Source organism: Oreochromis niloticus, linkage group LG7 (genome assembly GCF_001858045.2).
Source record: "Oreochromis niloticus isolate F11D_XX linkage group LG7, O_niloticus_UMD_NMBU, whole genome shotgun sequence".
In the NCBI taxonomy this organism is placed as follows: Eukaryota; Metazoa; Chordata; class Actinopteri; order Cichliformes; family Cichlidae; genus Oreochromis; species Oreochromis niloticus.
Genome location: NC_031972.2, coordinates 47,881,821 through 47,902,138, shown reverse-complemented (window position 1 = coordinate 47,902,138; position 20,318 = coordinate 47,881,821). Strand labels below are relative to the sequence as shown.

Below are 20,318 nucleotides of genomic sequence, written 5' to 3'. Positions count from 1 at the left end.
GAAATTTCAGCCTTGAGGGATTTCAAGTGCAGGGCACTGACAAATAGAGGGGCATTTAAGGCATTATCCACACAGATGGGGTATATCACACTTCACACTCCAAACATGTTCTTGAGTTTGATGGATGAGGATTGGTGGGGAGTACTGTATTTCAGTATTTCCGGATGTTGATAACAATAATAATAATAACGTTCCTGTTACATCTTCTATGTATGCAAGTTGCCAAAGTGTTGCAGTGACATACTTACAAAATATATAAGAATATAATTAAAAGCATACTGGCAGGTGTCATTAAGATTACTTACAGTTTATGGACAATTTGTTTGATCACCTATCAGGTTGAAACTGATTTTGCAATCACAACAGTGACACTCAGTGTCTCGACATGGTTAGGGGTGATGTGCAGTCTCATTGTTGTTGTTGTAGGTTCCATCTATTGATGAAGGTATACCTACATTTCTCCTTCTCTGTCAGGTGGGGGTGTCTCGGCCGCCCAGTCTCTCAGCGTACTCTCCCTGCTCTTTGTGGCTCTCCTCTGCCTGAACCTCTGAATGTAGCGCCATCTTTTGTCTTCACTTCCTGTGAAGGAGACTCCTGCAAGGACTTTGAGCCTCTTTCCACAATCTTTCGGTTCCGCCCTGTAATCTGGGATGTCATGTTCTGGCTCGTTCCTCTGGAATACATTTGTGGAAACGGACACAGAAATGGAAAAATTGGAAAAAGGACAAAGACATTCCTTATTTATCCACAAAAATGGCCTCTTTGGAGGAGAGTCAAAGGAGTTCTGTCAACTTTAAAAATATGCCTTATATAAATGACTGCACTTATCCTTCACAGCAACTTGTTTTAAAACGTTCTCGAAGTGCAAACGCTGCACTTTTCATAGGCTGGCTGTTCGGTCATTTTAAATCACAACGCTGTTCTTTCTTATTATAAAGATGCTGTATGTTTGGTCTGTGACGTTCTGGAAAATCCTTCCTACAGTGCATTCCATAATATAAGGTAAACAAGTAACTGTGAAGGGTAAGTGTATGAGTTTATAAAAAAAATATCTTCATGTGTTTCATGGCTTGCTGTTCGGTGGAATTTTTTTTTCTTAAAATAAGCACACCCTCTGTTAACGAGACACAGTCAAATCAAATCTCAACCGCCTGCATCCTTTCAGACGCAGGTAGAGAAATGAGCAGATGATGCCATGCTGAAACGTAATCACTAATTGATATTGTTTTACTGTCTAGTATAACAGTGTTCTCTAAAGAGAAGTTGATTGGTTTAACCTGCAATTGCTGCTTACCTCCAAACCGTAACATAAGCTTTACTAATACCACTTTAAACTCTGTGCATGTTGATGGCGTTTGAAATGGCTCAAAGTGTTCTGATTTTGGCACATTTATATTCAAATATAGAATCCAATGGAACCAACCCACAGCAGCAGGAAATGCTAACAACATCTAAAGGAAGTTTAAAATGTAAAACTGCGGCGAACAGTGTGTGACTGTGATGAAGGCTTTGCAGAAACGTTTAGATCGATGTTCAACCGAGACTGAAAGCTTCAACATCGCCCGTGATCTAAACTAAATCTACTTTGTTTTGACTGTATCATTAGGACCTCAGTGGTACCACCTGGTGCTTTGTAAACGAATGTTGGCATTTTATTTAATGTGATCAGTTTCATTTAATATCTCTCGTTTATGGCTTTGAGTGCGAGTCACTATTAACAGTGAGAGTGAATGGTAGCGACGCTCATGCCCTCCTATAATTGTGCAATGTCTGAATTACCTGTGGCTACTTTATATTTTCTAACAGGGTCATTTGCTTAGCACCTGTAACTGTTATCCAGTTTATTTCATTTTTCATTCTCTAAAAATCATAAGGTAAGCAAAGCCATCCGAGTCAGCTGTAAGAGCTCATCCAAAGCTCACGATGTTATTCTGAATACATTTTTGTCTTTTTATTAACATATGATCAGAGATATATAAACATTGTCATTTTTTGTTTTTTAATATTATATTTGTATGTCTCCGCCCAGCTCTGGTTGGACAGTTTCTGAGTTTATTTCTCTCAACTGGAGGAGCAAACGGTACATTTTGAGTTCCTCTGATTCCTCTCTTGTGTGACTGACGTTGGTCATGCTTCTTACATTGTGACGATATCAATGTCCACCACAAAGTGCTTTTTCCTGACTTTTCTTCATGCCACAAAACATCAAAAAAAGAGTTGCCAAATGCATGAATGCCTTGAACTTTGACATTTTTGGAAGAAGCAGCGGCGCAAAATTATAACATGCATGAGATTGGAGAGCAAGTGATACATTACTCTGCAACACTTCCACATCATAGCGACTTATCGGCCTCTCGGCTTCATGTGAAACACATTCCATACCTGAGTGGCATCCCTTTACGTCAGAGAAGGAGTAGATCCTAGACTAATATGTTCGTTAGCTGCTAAGCGAGAGAGAAAATCTTAAACTGACTAAAGGAATCTCACTCATTTGAGTTCAGAAGTGGTCCCGCAGTCGGGTACATGCAATGGCTGCGATTTGATAGTATCATTGGTGGCTGTGGCAGCATGTTTGGCTGCCTCCTGGAATTCAGTGCTTCGTTGGACATGAATGGCATATATGAGGGATGAAACTGAAACCTCTCATTGGCTGGACAAGGAACAATAAAAGTGTAGTTAACTATACATTCATATACTGTTCTGCTCTTTTCTTTGTCATTCTTGCAGCAACTGCTCAGTGAATGCTCATCAACATGCCCCAAAACTGACTTGTACTGCTTTTCAGTTGATTATTTGAAATGATTTACTATTACAGGTCCATAACATGGCATCAAAAAAAAGTGTAGTTTTTCAAGTAAAAGTACCACGGATAAATACAAATTCTTTATTTATAGGACCAGGCATTTCACGAGGAGTATAGCAGACTTTCAGCTCTAAAATGCTCTGTAAAGTAAGAAAATCAAAAGCATCATCTGTCATGTATAGGCATGTTTTTGTCAGTTTCTGTGTTTGTCCCCCTTTTATCTAGAGAAAAAAAGTTTTTCTTTACCAAAGCTGGTACCAAATATATCAGAGATAGTGTTTCATTCTGCCCTCCATTGCAGATAAGGCCAGTTCCACTTTTTCAAGGAGAAACAGCTGTTTGAGTTTTGTGTCCTATCAGGTATCGAGCAGATGAAAAGTAAATTGGTATCACTTCTTTTCTTGGATTAGGTCGAATTCTTTTTGGGCTTTTGGCCATCTTGCTGTTTCACCCAGGGTTCTTAACAGTTTTTTACCCCTGTGAAATCAGCTCAGAGAGAGAGAGAACAAAAGACAGAGATAACTTTTTTTTCTGCCACGATTTAGTGGCTTATCAGTTCAAGCATATGGCCTCTGTGACAGGTCCCGATCCCAGGTGGCCGTGTAACACTTTCCACAAAACACACGTACAGCAATTGTTAAAGTCTGGTGCTGTGGTCTAGATGAGTCTTCTAGATCACAGCAGGATTCATTTAAAAGTAGCAGCACTTCTTTTAAACAGATTTACACCACAAAGTGCTACTATTTCATTTGCACCGAGTGATGGAGGGAAAAAATAAAACATGAGTTTCTACAGAAAGGTGGACAGATTTGACTTTTGCCTTTGTAAATCTACACCAGTTCTTTCACAGCTCAGAAAACACAAAACACACTTTAAAGCGGTGCAACAGCTGACTAGAAACAGAATGCCTTGCAGGGAGATCTGAAATGTGATGCTGTGTGAGATGGCTACTGCATGCCATGCTGCATGGACTAATGTAGATGTCTATAAACTGCATTTCCAGTGAAGAAGCATGGCACCCCTGAGACTATTTTCACTATTGTAGAACTACTGTAGTGTACTAATAAGCAAAGTGAATTAATAGTGGAGGAGGAGCAAACTGATAACTGCAATCATCATTTGGACTGCCTAATTGAAAAGCTGGAGGGAGTTAATTGTTTCAGACTATGTGGGATATTGAGCGACCTCTGCTGGAAAAGGTTAGTAACACATGAAATCACATTACAATTAAGAGAAGTTGCACAAAACCGAGTGAAAATGCGCAAAATAAAATACCAACATGCTGATGTAGCCTTAAATGAGGCTCACTTATATATGACAGGATAAGGAATTGACACGGACATTTTTCACGGATAATCAAATAAGATTAAATAACTATTGCACATCATACATAACTGGTATTAAATTCATTCTCTCCGTGAAGAGAAAAAGTTACAGAGATATCGACCCTGTCCAGAAACATCAGCAGGAAGTCAGGAGGCTGAAGTTTGCTGTTCACATTTGTCATGTGCTGAAAAAAAGTGGCGCAGCCCATCAGCTCAGCGAGAGCAACCCAGATCGCTCAAACTTTTCAGTGCGCGCACGCCTTCATGTGTCCAGACTTGTAAATTTGAATAACTTCGTCCGAACTCGTTGTTCCGCGTACAAAAGTTGCCCTGGCAAACTATGTGCGCTGATTGCCCGAGCGCTGGTGTGGAGAAGGACCCAGAGAGCCAAGTTTTAACCCCAGGCGGGATGGAGTCGCAAACAAAGCCACATCGCGGTGAAGGTGTTTGTCAGAGAGGATGCGGTCTCCTGCTGTCCGGTCTGGACGTAAGTAAAGGGGAGCACTGCTGTGTGGAGGCGCTCCGCACTGTCGCCGATGCTTTGGAGGAGAGAAGCGTAACTTTGGAACACGAAGCCTGGATAGCGAGGCTCAGGTGGAACAGGAGGGAGCAGTGCCTTTTAGCCCAGGTGTCAACTCTGCAGAACCAGGCTCAACTCGACGCACTCAAGTATCAAAGGAGGCTTAACCAGTACTTGGTGCACATCCGCAGTATTGCAGAACAGTTAGCTGGTTACTGCAAGGTGAGAGATGATTTCTCTAAGGCTATGTTGTGTAAAAAATGTCATTTATCAGTTGAGAAATACACAACACTGTGGGACTTTTTTTGTTGTTAAATGTGTGTTTGTGTTGTTTTATTTGACTGATTTAGAGTGACTCCAGCCTAGCTGCTGACATGGAGAGCAAGGTATCAGATAATGAGGAAATGGCACAGGGTCAAACCAAAGCACACCAGGTAAGAGAAGCACACTGCCCATAACAGCTTATCAGTCAATGTCATATTCAGGCTTTAAGCCCTTTTGCTGACATGTGCGGTAAATGTGGCTGATCCATTAAAAAAAAAAGCTTCACAGCATACAGTGCTTATCTAACATGCCCAGAGGCAACAGTGCACGTGCTTTTTGAATTATTAAGTGCTATCTGGTAGTATCCACTAAGACACTTCTGGTGTTGTTGAGAAAGGATGTGTTTCCTCCTGCTGTCTTTCACCTGCTGCTTCTGCTCAGCTTTAACCCCACAGCAAGTTCATTCTCTGAGTAAATGTTGACTGTGGGATAGCAGTCTGTCTGAAGAATGCTTATACAGTAGCAGGTATTCTCTCCGCACACTTCCTGCTTATTTGTCATTTTTGTGTAGTGGTGTAGTGTGGACTTTGATTTCGTGTAAGTTTATTTACAAAGGCATTGACTTGATCACTTTCATGCACATTTCAACTAATCATAGTATCCTCTGTATCTTTTAACCTACAAAAAAATGTAGGCCAGTGTCGAAACTTATCAAAAGAATCACCGAATGACATTTATATTGAGTTGCAAGTGCACTTATTAATGCATTTACAAGCTATTAATATATTAATGTTTATCTTCTAAATAAATTAACGTCCATTTTCCAAGCCGCAAGGTTCAATCTTCAAGTATCTCGTCAGATCTCAAATAAAAATCAGTCAATCAGTCTGCAGCGGAAACGACTGGAAAGACTGGAATTTCAATGTTTTGACATTTCCCTTAAAATGAGGTTTGGTTAATTTTCTGGGAGAACGACTGATGGCTCTGCTCACTAATTGTTGCAGCTCTGCTAGAAAGAAAAACTAAAAAGCCCACTCTCACTTCTGTCGTCAGCAGTTTGGATTAAATGTTAAATGCCTGTTTTTGTAATGTGTTTTCTCCAGCCTGGGTGTAATTTATGTGTAATTGCTCACAATTGTGTCAGTATATAATTGATGAGCTAAGCTGCGTGGACACGCTTTGTAACTGCTCCTGCGTCTTTGCTGCTACAGAGGTTTATTAAGCCCGTCGCTTCCAAATCTAACATTAAGCTCTTGTTTTTGGTAAGCTCACAAGGTAACCTGAAAGTTTGTGTTATGGCCAGGGACTGTGTTGTGTTTGGGCTGCTGGTGGAGGTGGATGGGTTTAATCGTGGTAATGGTCACGTAAAGTGTCTCTCTAATTGCCTGCAGCATGCTCAGAGTGCAACAGACTCACTTTTGATTAATGTGGAAAACTCTCCTCTGCCAACCCTGGGCAGCAACACAGCATCTATTTTAAGCTCTCTCTTTCTTTTTTTTGTTTAAATACTCCTTTCTAATATGTCTTTTAATAGTTTTTTTCAGTTTGTTTGCTTCTTTTTCTTTCCAAATGGATTTTCCAATACTTTGGAGCGCTGGGTTGCTGTTCATAAAACATGGTTTTCAATTTTAGAGGAAATCCACTTTGCTGGAAAAGCGATGGGTCTTCTGTCTGCGTGGACAATGCAGCTGGGCGACTAGTAAACATCCCAGCAGAAGTTATGGGTCGTCAAAGGCCTCTTTGTGTGGTTGGAAAGCAGGCCTAATGACACTTTATTGAGCCCCTTTAGTTATGCCTGTCACGTTTTCCATCCTAGAATTGCACACATGTAGTGCTAAAATGGAAAATGTGTTGCAAGTTATTGAAGCAGTGCTTCTCTCATTTCAGACAAAGGAGGTAAAACAAAACCCTTCTCATTATGAGCCTGGGTAAAAGAAATATGTTTGAAATACATCTTTTACCCTTGATTGGTACATATAGTGTGCAAAACTAAGACTAATCAAGATGCGTCTTTTTTCCATTTATTTTAAATTTATATCACTAACTTACATTTTGTTTAATATTTTTCTGCTTTACTGACAGGATAAATAAACAGGTATGGGCTCCACAAGTCTGGATGACCCATGTTATCTAAGCATGATCTGACAACGCTCCAAAAAGCTTATTGAGATATAAGAAATGCTTTTCTTATTTTGGCGATAGTATAATATTGCCAAAAGTGCTCACCAATCTAAATCATTGAATCCAGATGTTCCAATCACTTCCATAGCCATAGGTGTATAAAGTATTCCATAGTCAACTCTTAGTGGTATTACAGTATATTTATTTGTATTATGTCAAAGTGGAACTGATTGGGAACGACAGTAACTCTTCCATTGAGCGGTAGGCCACATAAAGTCACAGTGGATGCAGAGGTGCATCTTGCACAGAGGTCACCAACTTTCTGCAGAGTCAATTGCTCCATAACTCCGAACTTCATGTGGCCTTCAGATTAGCTCAAGAAGAGAGCATAGAGAGCTTCATGGAATGGGTTTCCCTGGCCAAGCAGCTCCATCTCAGCCTTACATCACCGAGTACAATGCAAAGCGCTGGATGTGGTGTAAAGCATGCCGCCACTGGACTCTACTATAGTAGTGGAGACATGTTCTCTGTAGTGACAAATCACACTTGTCTAAGAGACCAAGTCTGGTTTGGTGGTTGCCAGGGTAACGCTACTCGTCTGACTGGGTTAAGTGTAAAGTTTGGTGGAGGGAGGATTATGGTGTGGAGTTTATTTGCAGGAGTTGAGCTCGGCACTTTACACTTTACACTTTAGTGAAAGGAACTCCTAATGCTTTAGCACCAAGACGCTTTGGACACTTTGTGGTGACAATTTGGTGATGGTCCCTTCCTGTTCCAACATGACTGCACACCAGTGCAGAAAGAAAGGTGCATAAAGACATGGATGAGCAATACTGGTGTGGAAGAACTTGACAGGCCTGCACAGAGTCCTAACCTCAACACGATAAAAAAGCTTTGGGATGAATTAGAGCGAAGACTGCGAGCCAGGGCTTCTTATCCAACATCAGTGACATCATTTTAAACCCTATGGAATAAGGATGGGATGTCACTTTCTTGTTAAGTTTGTTATTTCTCAATTGTTTCACTTAAATTAAAAGTTAGTATTTTCAGTAGTAAGTTGATTCAGATTTTCAGATGGCGTTGTAATGGGAAACTTTATCTGTTCTTATCTAAACCCCAAGTTTATAGGTAGTAACAGCAAATGTAACTGGTGGTAACTAATGCAAGATCAAATCCTGGTTTCACTTCATTATGACGTGGAAAGCTGAAGCCTAGATTGCAGCTTTTATGAAAATAATCTTTCAGTAATGAAGGAGACTTTTGTAATGGAAAATACTCAGATGCCAGTTTTTCTTGGTCAGTGATCTTGATCATTCCTGCAGACAACAGCTTGCCGATTTGTTCAGTATTGTATTTGAAAGAAAGAAAGAAAGAGAGGAAGAAAGAAGACAGAAAAACAAATTGTGAGGTGGCACTGGATGGCGGTTAAGATTGTGTCTTTATGCAAGTCAAACTGCATTTTTCCATGCAACTCAGAGATAAACTGATCTAATCCAACTGATTGTGTGCTCACTGGCCTGACACTGAATCCAGTCGGTGACTTCGAGTCAGGCTGACAGTTTTGCTATGTTGAAAAGGGATAATGGAAGTAAGGCACGACACTGAAACAGCAGCAGGATTAGTCAGCATTACAAAAACACAGCAACATTCATTTCCCCATGAAGTTTGGCCCATGCTTGTGTAAAGCCAGATAAACATACAAATGAAACCACAGCTGAGGTACAGTAAAACAGTCCCACCATGCCTCCTGTCTCAAACCAGGACCCTCAGATCTACGCTTTTGACCAATACTGTGCCCGTGACATTTCAGGGAAGGCTTTTTTTCTTTTTCTTGAAGTCCTTTTAAACTGGTTAAGAGTGGGAGTGCAGTGGCCTCAAGAGATCCGGCTAATTCTCCTTTTTGTTTATACTAAGAGAAAAGGGCAAAAAGAGTAAAAGAATGGAGAGTACACAACTTAAGTATCAGTGTCATCAAAATCCTGTCTTGCGTGACAGCATTGAGACGAAAGCACTTCGGTCTGTTTGCTTCCATAACAAAAGATGACAAGATTGCTTCACAATAAGAGAAAAATCTACTTTCATGTCAGTTTAATTTTGATTTTTTTGTATCTATTTTGCATTCCCAAATAGGTTGCTAAATGGGTGAATGTCTTTTTTCCTTGGAAGTAAAACTGCTGGCCGGGTTGAATGAAAAACTACCTGAGAAATATAGAAAAAACACATTTTTGTATGTTGCAATGGCAGACGTCTGATGGTGACATTAGTTGGGCCAACAGTTTTACCCATGTTTTTACTGCATGTCTAGACAGTTTTATAATCTCCTTGTGCTCCAATTCCCAAAAGACTTTGCCTAAACGGGATAAACTGGAGGAAAAATGCCTTTATTCAGAGAAAATAGCTTACTTATTGGTTTATAGCTTCTTCACTTCTTCACTTAAAGGTGACAGATTTAGAAAACTTGGGCTTGGCTGATACAGATATTGAGTCAATCAATCTTTTTAAGTACTGCATAGAAGTAGTGGAAGAGTTTTTTTTTCCTTCCCAGTACCTGTTCTGCTCTGTTTGGTATGCCATTTACGCAGAATTTATACCACTTAAAGTGTTTGTTCTTCTGCTGTGAGAAAGAGGGACCGCCCTGTTCACCATTTCCTATTTCCTGTCCAATTTGACAGACACACACAAACTTTGTGCAAAACAAAATATCGTTTTGGATTAATTTCAAATTTTCTGCTTGTAGATATTTGACATAGATAAGCGCTTAGTTCCTAAATTAAACTTTTAGTCGATGTCTTGCTTAATGTCGTAGTCTGACTTCTCTGCATATTTATAGGAAATTCTGTTAATTGAGGGAATTTGCTGTGTTTTCTTAGGTGTTGGTTTGGCAAATGAGATGTTTTTCCAAAGCTGTGAGGCAGATATTGAGATTAGAATATTCCAGATTCCAAGGGTGTGTATTTAGACCCAACCAAAAACTTTGAATGTAAAACATTTTGTGTGTGTGTGCTTGTGTGCATAGTTTATTTTAGCTGTCTTGGTCTGTTGTTTTAAGCAGGAGGTGTGAAAAAGAAAACCTTCTGCTAAAGACCACCACGCTGCTAAGAAGGGGCACTATGGGTCGCTTGTGCCTACCTGCTGAAAGGGGCCCTTTTTAAATGTCGGTGAGATGTTGGCGAGCCTGGTCTGTGGGTACAGCTGTTTTATTTTTACACCTTAATGTCCTTTTTGATTATGAAGCCTTGATGAAAGTTATGACGGTCAGTTTTCTGTTGACATTTTATTTATACTTGACCTCAGCTGTCAGATTGTGGTAGGCAAATCAGCAAAACAACAGTGAGTATGAAGAAGGATGCTTTTTAAGACTTATCTGCACGTCTTTGTAAAATATCTGAGAAAGGCTATTTATTTTAGTATGAAAGTAAAATATTTAAATATTAGCGGCTGTTTAGAAAATTAAAAGAATAATTTAAAGCCCCCAAAGTAATCAGGAATTTTTTATTTTAAGTTTTTTCGAGGGACTGAGGTTTTTGCCTATCAGGTGTGCAGATTTCATATGGCAGCTCATTCCTGTACTGTAGCTTTGCTCTCAGGTGTACCACAGGAAGCACACAGTGACTGGAGTGATTGATCATTTCATTCATCCAGAAGGGAGAGCACTTGGCTTTGCTCACACTTTAATGACTGTAAACCGTAGGCTGTATAAGTTCAGGATTCAGCAGCCAACATCTGGAAAAGAGCCTTGTGTCAAAGAGACTGTAAACTAGGAAGCTGAAAAGAAACTGATGAAATTTCCAGGTCGCTTCCCACTGGGGTGTTTGAAAAATGACTTTCATGTGCCAGTGCTTACTTACAGTCATTACATGTGCAAACAAACAAGTGCAGTACAAATACACATCCTGGTTTTGACACACTCAGATGTACATACCTGTGCCTCCTACTTCACTTGCCATTGATGCCACGAAACTCTTTGTACACAACAGCTCTCGTGCAACCAAGCAGTCGAGAAAATTGCTCGACGTGAAGCTGATTCAACCACTGAGCATCTGTGGTCAAATCCTAATTCGGTCGCCCCCTCTGTTCCCATCTTTAACATCACTGGGGGGTTTGGTTAGTCAGTTACCTGATGCCTTTTGAACTCACACAGAGCCACTGATTTCCTGGAGACTTGATAAACATGTGGCTTAACCACATGTAACTACAGCTGTTATAGGGAGATTACACTGAAAGCCTTGAGTCAGCATCGTGCTTTTGTGTACACAAACAGCTGTGTGTGTGTACATACACATACTCGCCGCAGTGGTCACTCTTGCATCATGGTTCTCTGCAAAGGTTGTAAGGAGAGTGTAATGAGGTAATGTTGTGGTTAGACCTGGAGGCAAAATTGAAGCCTGCCACTGCTGAATTCATTACAGATGAACCCAGTGTTTGAAAGGCCTCTGTGGATTGTCCTCGACCGTGCATTATGGCTTTTATAAGACAAGATCACAGCATCACCTCTGGCCTTTCACTGGAGATGCATCATATTCTCAAAGCCTCCTGCAGACTTTGTGCTGCACATTGATGCGCAAACTGAATTAAGACTGCCTCTGCTTTTGTCAGCAGGAGGATTAGGGCTTAATTACATCTGGGCAGAGGCTTCCATATACTCAGAGAACCAACTGTACAAGGGAAGACCAGTGCAGTACATTAGGAAGGTGTTGAGGAATGGGATATAAGCTTGTGTAATATGCCAGGTGCGTTCGGGGTATTAGCAAACACTGGCATGGCACTGTGCGCCTGCCAAGATGAGGGATCAAAACAAAACTACCCTTTGGAGTCCCGGCTTTCATTCCATTTTGAAGGCCAACACTCGCCTGTGTTGGATACAAAAACAGTGAAACATTTTGTTTTAAAGCTGCACACACATTAGCATATTCGATTCTTTTTTCTTTTAGATATGCACGCACATATGCATAAGCTCAACAACGCAGATGATACACAAACTAACACACACGGGCACAGACAGACAGATCTTAAAGGAATTGTGATTGTTTATCATCATCGGTCTTTTGTGATAGCTATCCTTTTGTGATAGGAAAAAGAGTACAGCATCAAGTCAGTGAAACTTCAGCTGCTTTGGCGTAAATGAAATTAACTACAGGTGAACTAGAGCGGCAACAATGAGACTACGCCCAAAACAAGAATGGTTATATAGTTACATTTTTTCCCTCCTCATCTTTTCTGAATGTTTTTTCACTAGTTTTGCAATTGGCTAGGGTCAGTGTGACTACTGGCAATGCCTGGATCCTGCAGAGGTTGCAGAGGTACTTCAACTCCTCCAGGATGACAAATCAATATATGCCATTGCGAAGGTTTGCTGTGTCTCCCAGCACAGTCTCAAGAGCATGGAGGAAATTCCAGGAGACAGGCAGTTACTCTAAGAGGGTCTTAACCCATCACCAGGAGTTGTATCTGCTCCTTTTTGCATGGAGGAACAGGATGAGCACCGCCAGAGCAGTCCTGTTACATCGTTCAGCATGACTGGTTTGGTGGTGGGTCAGCGATGGTCTGTGGAGGCATATCAATGGAAGGACGCACAGACCTCTACAGCCTAGCCAGTGGCACCATATCTGCCATTAGGCATATAGATGAAGTCCTTGGACCCACTGTCAGACCCTATGCTGGTGCAGCGGGTCCTGGGTTCCTTCTGGTGTACAACAATATCAGCCTGATCTGATTAGAGTGTGCAGGGAGTTCCTGGAGGATGGAGGAACTGATACCATTGATCTGTATCCAGTAGAACAGCTGTAGGACATCATATCTCAGTCCATCAGTTGCTGCAATGGAAATTTGGCAAACTGGACTAGCCTGCCACATCATTTTTTTCACTTTTACCCTGACATCAGGTTGGCTAATATAATGGATGCCCTTCCTGAAAATGATGTTTCTGTATAAAAAGCAGATAACATCACTATCATTGTGAGTCTCATTATTCCTGGCATTATAACAAACAAGAACATCAAAAGCTCTTAAAATATAACACAGGGGCTCAAGGAAATTGAAAATGAACATAATCTTTCCTGCTGTATTGCTATAAAACAGACCCATTATTTAAGTCATTAAAACTAAAAGCACCTGCTGTCTGGTGGAGCGTTCTATCATTGTAGCTCTACCTTTAAAAAAATGTTTTTTTAACCAAAATAATTGGACGGCTAGCTGTTTACTGAGTCCCAATCTCATGTTCAGCAAGACAGCAAAGCAGAACCACTCCTTTAAATGCTCCTGTTGTCTGTTTGTGACTATAAAGACGTTTTACTTAAATAGCTTTTGTTTGACCTCTGAGCAGCCAAAATAACAATCACAGCTCATTATTGTGTACCTCACAAAAACCCCAAAGCTACTCTTCCAGAAATCTTACCCTGTAAAAAGATGGATTTGTTCGATCTTTTCCAGCTTAAGAACTTGGTTTATCACATTTTTACAGAAAATAAGACTTCAAACAGTTACAATACAGAAGGCTTTGCAGAGAACACCAGTCTAAAGTCTTTTCTGATTACAGTGAGTGAGTAGCTTCTTTCAGTAATAGCCAGAAATTGGTGTTTGCTCGCTGTAGCGCGACCTCTTAGGAACTAGTTAGTGACAGGCTTAGCGTGTTACTTTTTGCAGCCAGATAGAGCAGTCTAATTCTATTACAATCATTGCCTTCATGTTGCTGCTGAAACAGAGGGAGGTTTTTAATTAGCTAAATGGACTTAGAGAGAAATTGACTATAAATATTCGTTATGATTGCTGTTGTCCCGCAGATAAAGCAGGAGTTTTAATCCTGATAGTTTCACCATCTAGAAAGCAGAGTGATTCTTTCAAGCAGACCTTTTTCAGTGTTCTTTTTTTCACAAACAGATAATTGAAATCATAAGCATTATGTAGTCATTTCATAGCCATTGACCACATTATCGGTGCTGTTATAGTTATTATAGATCATCATGTGGGCTCATTGAGTTCCACTTGTGGAAGATTTCATTTTACATCCTAATTTAAGACTTTTGGACAGTTGAGCAAGTGGCGCCGCATTCCACAAGATGACTTCTTATGTTCATATTTATATTGTTTGGCAAAATGTTAGCATTTATATCAAAAGGGATATTACAACAAATATCACACGTGTTTATACGTAAGAGTGTGGGAGTTTGACATGTGTGTACGATTTAAAATTTGCAGGGTTTGCTCACAGAGCAGGCCACATACGTCAGTGTTTCTTTGCTTCATTTCCTGCTAATTGATCTCCACCGTGTAGGGAAGGAGGCTGATACCAATCTGCATGTGCGTGTGTGTGTTTGTGTAACTGCTGCCAATAGTGAGCCAGATATATTCGACCACAGTACAAAACTGGTGGTGTTGAGTCAGCATGTTGAGGTCACAGCACTGGTGTTGGTACCAGACCTCCATCTGGTTGTGCTAACAAAGAGGCACGCTTATCACTCACTACATCTGATAGTATCTCGGGGCTCCAGATTGGAGTTGGCTTCGCCGCCGCTTGCCCGCATTGAGAGCACATTGTTTTTGTACGTCATGCGTTTCTCATTATCGGGGGCCCTTGATTGGCAGATTAAGCATAAGCAAAAGCAAAAGCATGCACCGTGGTGGACAAGTCGACAGCTGAATGCAGTGTAGGGAGCGTAACAGCATGATCTAACCAGCAGATGGCAGGAAGCACACACGTGTACGCTGTGTCTCATGGTTATTGGCAAACCCGTACAGATGTTGGTAGTGCTCCCGATTTGCAGTTTTTAATCTCATTAAGATAGATTGCTTCATGTGAATGATTGATGTTTGGCTGCACATGTGACAGCTATGTGTGTCTGATTCTCACAGCTCTTCCTCGCCAACTGCGGCCATCAGCAACAGTCCAAAACCATTATAAATAATACTCTGAAATTCTTTTAAATTATGCATACGCTTTAGACATGTTTAAGAAATGTACTGTTTTTAATCCTGAATTGTGTCTGTGCATAAGTGCTATGCAGAAGATCTTCATCTCTCCAGTACTTGAAAGGATTTGGTGGTGCTGTGCTCTCTTTCTCTCTATCTCATTTCTAATCTTTCTCCCAGTATGACTCATCTAAGACGTGGACTCTGCTTCTCTTCTGTGCATTCGTATCAAGTGGATCATATTGTTAGGTTAAGGCTGTGTACAGGCAGGAATGGTGGACCCATAGTGCAGACGTTCGGAGGCAAAAAGGTGAACTCAAAACAGCTTTAATGCTGAACTCAAAAAGGTAACAAAACTAAGACTTCAAACATAAACTCAGGCAAGCAGACAAAACACACAGCATAATAAACGGTAGAACGCGACAGAGAGCACAGGAAAACACAGGGCTTAAATACGCAGAGGGAGTAATCAGGGAATGGGCAACAGGAGGGAAACACAGCTGGGGCAAATCAGGACTAACGAGACAAAGAAGCGTAAACTGAACACACTGAGAAAAGACAGAGACCTTCAAAGTAAAACAGGAAACACAACACAGACTGAACTTACAGACACAGACTGACTGGACACGGGGATATAGCAACTAAGGATACACAGAGACGCGAACTAGACAAGGGGATACAGCTGACAGGGGAGACAGAGCAACTAGAGACGACAGAGACAAACCACAAGACAGAACTCAAAGAAACCAAAGACTAGAAATTATAAATAATATAACAAACTCAAAATCCCTGGGTCAACGACCCAGGCCTCCTAACACATATGGCCCCTCACGTAACCGCACGCTACCTTGCCTTTTGTGTTACATATGTCACAGGGTGGGTGTAGACGCAGAAGTAGAATAGGATCTCAGCATAAATATGTGGTATAAACAGCTGAACGAAACACTTTGAGGTTTAGATTTTCGCTTGTTTAACAACTTTTACTGCCTACAGTGACATGCCGGAGGGACCCGAGGACAGACTCGCTTGTTGTTCTCCCCATTAGCTTGCACCAGTTGTTGATTAAGTTTCAATAGAGTCTCACTAGTTAGTTTCCTCCCGTTAGCCTCCTAATGAATGCCGGGGATGATTTGGCTACGATTGTCTTCCCTCATCACTGCAAATGACTGTTGAATGCTGCTGCATTGTAAAATCAATAGCCTTGGACTATCAGAGCCCGGAACAGTCACAGATTACTGATGAGGGTGATTTGAGGTGTTTAGCTGTGAATGTGAGTGTGTTTTGGCTGCATATGTGTGTAGACGGAGGGAAATGAAGATCGAAAAAGAAGTTGTGTGTGTGTAAAAAAGAGAAAAGAAACAAAAGAAAAGGCAAAAAGCAAGAAATATTGATCGTATCTATTTTTGTTCACACGCATGATTGTTTCCTTTGAGATAATGCCTTGCAAGTAGACAAAATCTCCGTCTATACAAATGACAGAAATTTCCTCTTCCCAACAGAGGGAGGGCTAAAATCGATGTCAGCTAGCAATCTGTGGCTAATCAAAGTGAATAGTTGGCCCCCTGTTGCAGACAGCAGCTTTAGTCCTTATTGTTTTTAAGCCTGTTTAATTGGCTCTGGGTTCCACATGCTGAAAACGAATGGTGAGACAATGTTTTTGTTCATTGTAAGAGAATTTAATAAGCGTTTGTTTCTCATCCTCATCCAGTAGCGTATTGAGCGATTGTGTAATTTGGTATTCTCTTTGTCTTGACTCAGCTGCCTTTGGATGGGCAACTTGCTGTTCTTTGCTGCGGCGCAGGCAGCGTGATTCATCATTTTGGTACTGTGGTCTTGGAATTTTTATTCCATTTTCAGCCTCTTTTTTTTTTTTGTGCTTTACATAGCTACATTATTTCAAAGGTCTTTCCATCTTATCAATGTGTATGTTTGTACACAACCAAAGGCCATAAATCAAAGCTGCATTTGCACTCTGCATAATGTATCTCATGTTTCAATGAGGAAATGCGGGTGATCTTATGAATAATACAAGCTGCTCACTCTTCGATGCCAATACAGATAATAATAAAGCAGGCTTCTATCAAATATGGGCCAACCATGAGTGCCACAGAGCCGGGTACATTAGCTGTGGACGGCTGGTGATAAATCAGCCATTCACAGAGAGGATTGCCTGGCACAGGGAGCTCCCTCCAGAGGCCTCGCGGAGCTGTGCCATACGGTGAGGCAAGGCATTCAGAATGCCCTCCTTACCCGGTACCACAGGTCTCCAGGGTAGCTTTTAATCGCCACAAATGGGCGGCAATAACAACTGGCTATATTTTACGTTCTGTCCGATAGTTACGGCCTCCTGTAGCTTTTACGACAAGGAGATGTCAGGTTCCTGCCATAATTGGCTCTTCTATGGGGATTTTATGACTATGTTTACTCTGTGAGGATGACTATGGGATGCAGTGCCGTCTTAAGGTTTGGCTGGTTGATATACTTTCCGTTTGTTGTTACGTACAGTGAGGGTGTCTAATGATCAGACACTGTATTGTCTCCTGAGTGATGTATGGCAGAGGTCAGGGTGGTTGGAGTTATCTGAGCCCAACTCTGACCATCTTACTTCACACCCTTAGAGTCAGGGACAATAGAGTGGGAGACCTGCTGCTGTCACTGTGCTGATGGATGGCTGCTATCTGGGCCAATTCAGGCCTATTTTTCATACATTTCCATCCAGCCATAGGGGCTGGGGGAGGGTTTTTGCTCAATTCCTTGGATTAAAGCAGCGAGCGAAGTGTAAGTAACCTCTTTAGTTGTCTTTAACCAGGCAAGCTTGTAGTTTATCCTCCCAGCACATGTTTCTGTCACAATGCAAGGCTCCTACAACCCACAGCAAAGCACCCTCACATCTCCCGGTGTGTTGTAATAATTCTTACACTCGGTGCTGACCTGCTGTGCATGGAAGCACGATGTTCTCATCAACAGATGAGAAACCATTAAGCATAATCTCCTCGTGTGGAGAAAATTGCAATGCATCTCTCAGCCCAATGAGGCATGGCAGAATTATCTTTGTCTCCTGTTTTTGCCTTCCTTGTTTGATGTTGAAGTATGATGAGGTGATAAGAGGATATCCTCAAATGCAGACCACACCACGACTCCCGCACATTAAGTCTCAGAAGTGAGCCAAGTCATTATCTTGCATTTCCTTTAATCTTACCTCTTGTCAGTGGCAGCATTTGGGCCCAAGATGAGGGCTCAGCGTTGGTCACACGGAACAACTAAAATCTAATTATCTGCAGTGTGAGTGAATGCACTGAATGACTTATTTGCTCTGCAGCTAATGTCATGATGGTGGTTGGGGCAGGTTTGTGGCATGTTATTAACTAATGTGTTACTCATGTCAAAACGCTTGGAAATCATTTCAGAAAAAAAAATGTTCAAAATGCTGCCTTGAAGCTTTAGTCATAGAACAACTAATGCTTCGTCAGTCTACATATCTGAACATGTATTTTCATAGATTTGCAAGACAGTCAGCCATGCAATATTCCAGTTCAGTCTGCATGTAGAAGGTTCAAAATACCCAGTGTAGTGTTGCTTCGCTGAGGATGCTCTAGGAGCTGACTTATATGAACTTAGTGTAAACAAGCAGTAAGAGCATACCAGCAGGAAAAGTGAAGGACTGTCAAACGCAGCTTTTGAAGACATAATATTATGCAATTAGATATGTAATTTAATTATGGCTTAAATGGTTTAATGTTGAGAAAACACATTTTTCCCCTACCATATATTTCTGCAACATCTCTGCTTTTTGAAAGCTCGGTTACATGTTATACCCCTTGAGAAGTAACAGTGTTGTGATTTTTTATTTACACCAAGGTTTATACTGTCAGGCCTTACTGTCAGTGTGAGCAGGTTACAAAGAAAATTGCATCCTATTGTGCAAAACCCAACAGTATAGAAATCTGTCCCAGTTACCAGTTTAAAAACCCCCCAAAACAAAACACAATGATCCTGCTGTCTCAGGTTAAACACCATGCAGCTTCCTAAGCTTTGGTGGTTCCACAGTCTACGAGGAGAACCTCTACCCTGTGAGAGCAGCAGCTGGCCACTTTGGAAGCAGAGCATATGTCAGTACATGAGGAGAGGATTGCCATCAGTCACTTTTCAATCGCAGCTCTGCTTTCTTAATGGGCTATAATGTACTTGCTCTGTCAGGAAAGAGCCACCTATCATATCACTGTGGTGCTGTTTTTTTTATTGATGCAGAATTCTTGCAAATATAAGAATAAAGTAAATGTGAGAACCAGCTATTTTTGGAGAACTCTGGTCTACATAAAGATTTAAAAAAATCCTGTTGTCTGTCTGTCACTGTATCTTGTCAGCATTCTGGTTCAGCGTGAGGTGGCTTTAACATTTCTCATATTTATCTCCTTATTTTCAATAATATAGAGTGAGTGTGCTGCTGTCTCATAACATTATTATCTATTGTAGCTATTGGTGCAGTCACAAGGTCAGTCTCAAAGGCAAACAGTTGTTTTTTCATGGTTGAACCTTATTATTTATTTATTTATTTATTTACTGTTGGTGACCACTTCTACTGATGAGCTGGTTCAGTGCCCATTCGAAGTACCTTCCTTTTTCCTTCCATTTGCTCACATTTTAGTTTTTTTGCTTCAGTGAGCCTTCACCAAACACGGCTCTGCACTTCCCTCTGATGTGTAGCATTGTAGTGCTTTGGTAACCGCACAGTCCCACAACATCGCATTCATTATTTATAGTGATAAATATCCATGACATTGAAGGAAGTACATGTGTGTATGTGTGTGTGTGTGTGTGTGTAGTTGGAGGTAACAGAATGCTCTTGGCTTGTCAACAATAGCAGACAGCACATTGTTCTACAAGTGGTTGTAGGAGTCTGTGTGTTCGTGCACGTGTGTTTGTGCGTGCCGTAATGAAAGTGTAAAAATGAGCCGCAGCACTCTAACAGCAGTCACCCTTTTGTCTTCTCAGCTCCCTGCACCCGCTTCCTGCATGACACCATCAGACTGATACACTCCTTTGTGCTTTATAGCACACAGCTGGCTATCAGTGACATGTGCATGTATTTACCCTTGTGCATGTCTGATTGTGTCTGTGTGTGGCCACATGCTGTGCTGTGCCGCTGCTGCACCTGTTTCATGTTTCTTATCATGCTCATCATTTCACAAAGCCTTACAGGCCTTAGCACGTGAGACATAAACACACACGCACGCACCTCGATGAATAATTAAGAAGGTGCCATGTAGATAAGAGGCCAGTGTACCTCAGAGCGCCAAACACGCTCGGATTAAACGCTCTTTGTTTCCTCCGCCATGTGTTTGACTTCTCGTCTGCAAGTTCTGTCAAGGTTCACACAGAC

General features: G+C 41.2%; 2 protein-coding genes across 4 annotated transcripts in view; both read left to right on the top strand.

The window, feature by feature from the left end:
• Positions 1-2,685, top strand: part of cntn1a (contactin 1a) — a 59,917-nt gene extending 57,232 nt beyond the window's left edge. For all 3 annotated transcript variants that reach the window (XM_005450996.4, XM_013270567.3, XM_013270566.3), the window contains exon 24: positions 475-2,685. In XM_005450996.4, the coding sequence (XP_005451053.1) occupies positions 475-551 (77 nt within the window). In that variant the 3' untranslated portion in view covers positions 552-2,685. The remainder of the gene's footprint in view (positions 1-474) is intronic.
• A 154-nt stretch (positions 2,686-2,839) lies between these two features.
• The window catches only part of LOC100706642 (PDZ domain-containing RING finger protein 4), a 112,569-nt gene continuing 95,090 nt past the window's right edge, over positions 2,840-20,318 (top strand). Inside the window, exons 1-2 of the mRNA XM_005450997.4 lie at positions 2,840-4,870; positions 4,999-5,082. Of these exons, the coding sequence (XP_005451054.1) occupies positions 4,469-4,870; positions 4,999-5,082 (486 nt within the window). The 5' untranslated portion in view covers positions 2,840-4,468. The remainder of the gene's footprint in view (positions 4,871-4,998; positions 5,083-20,318) is intronic.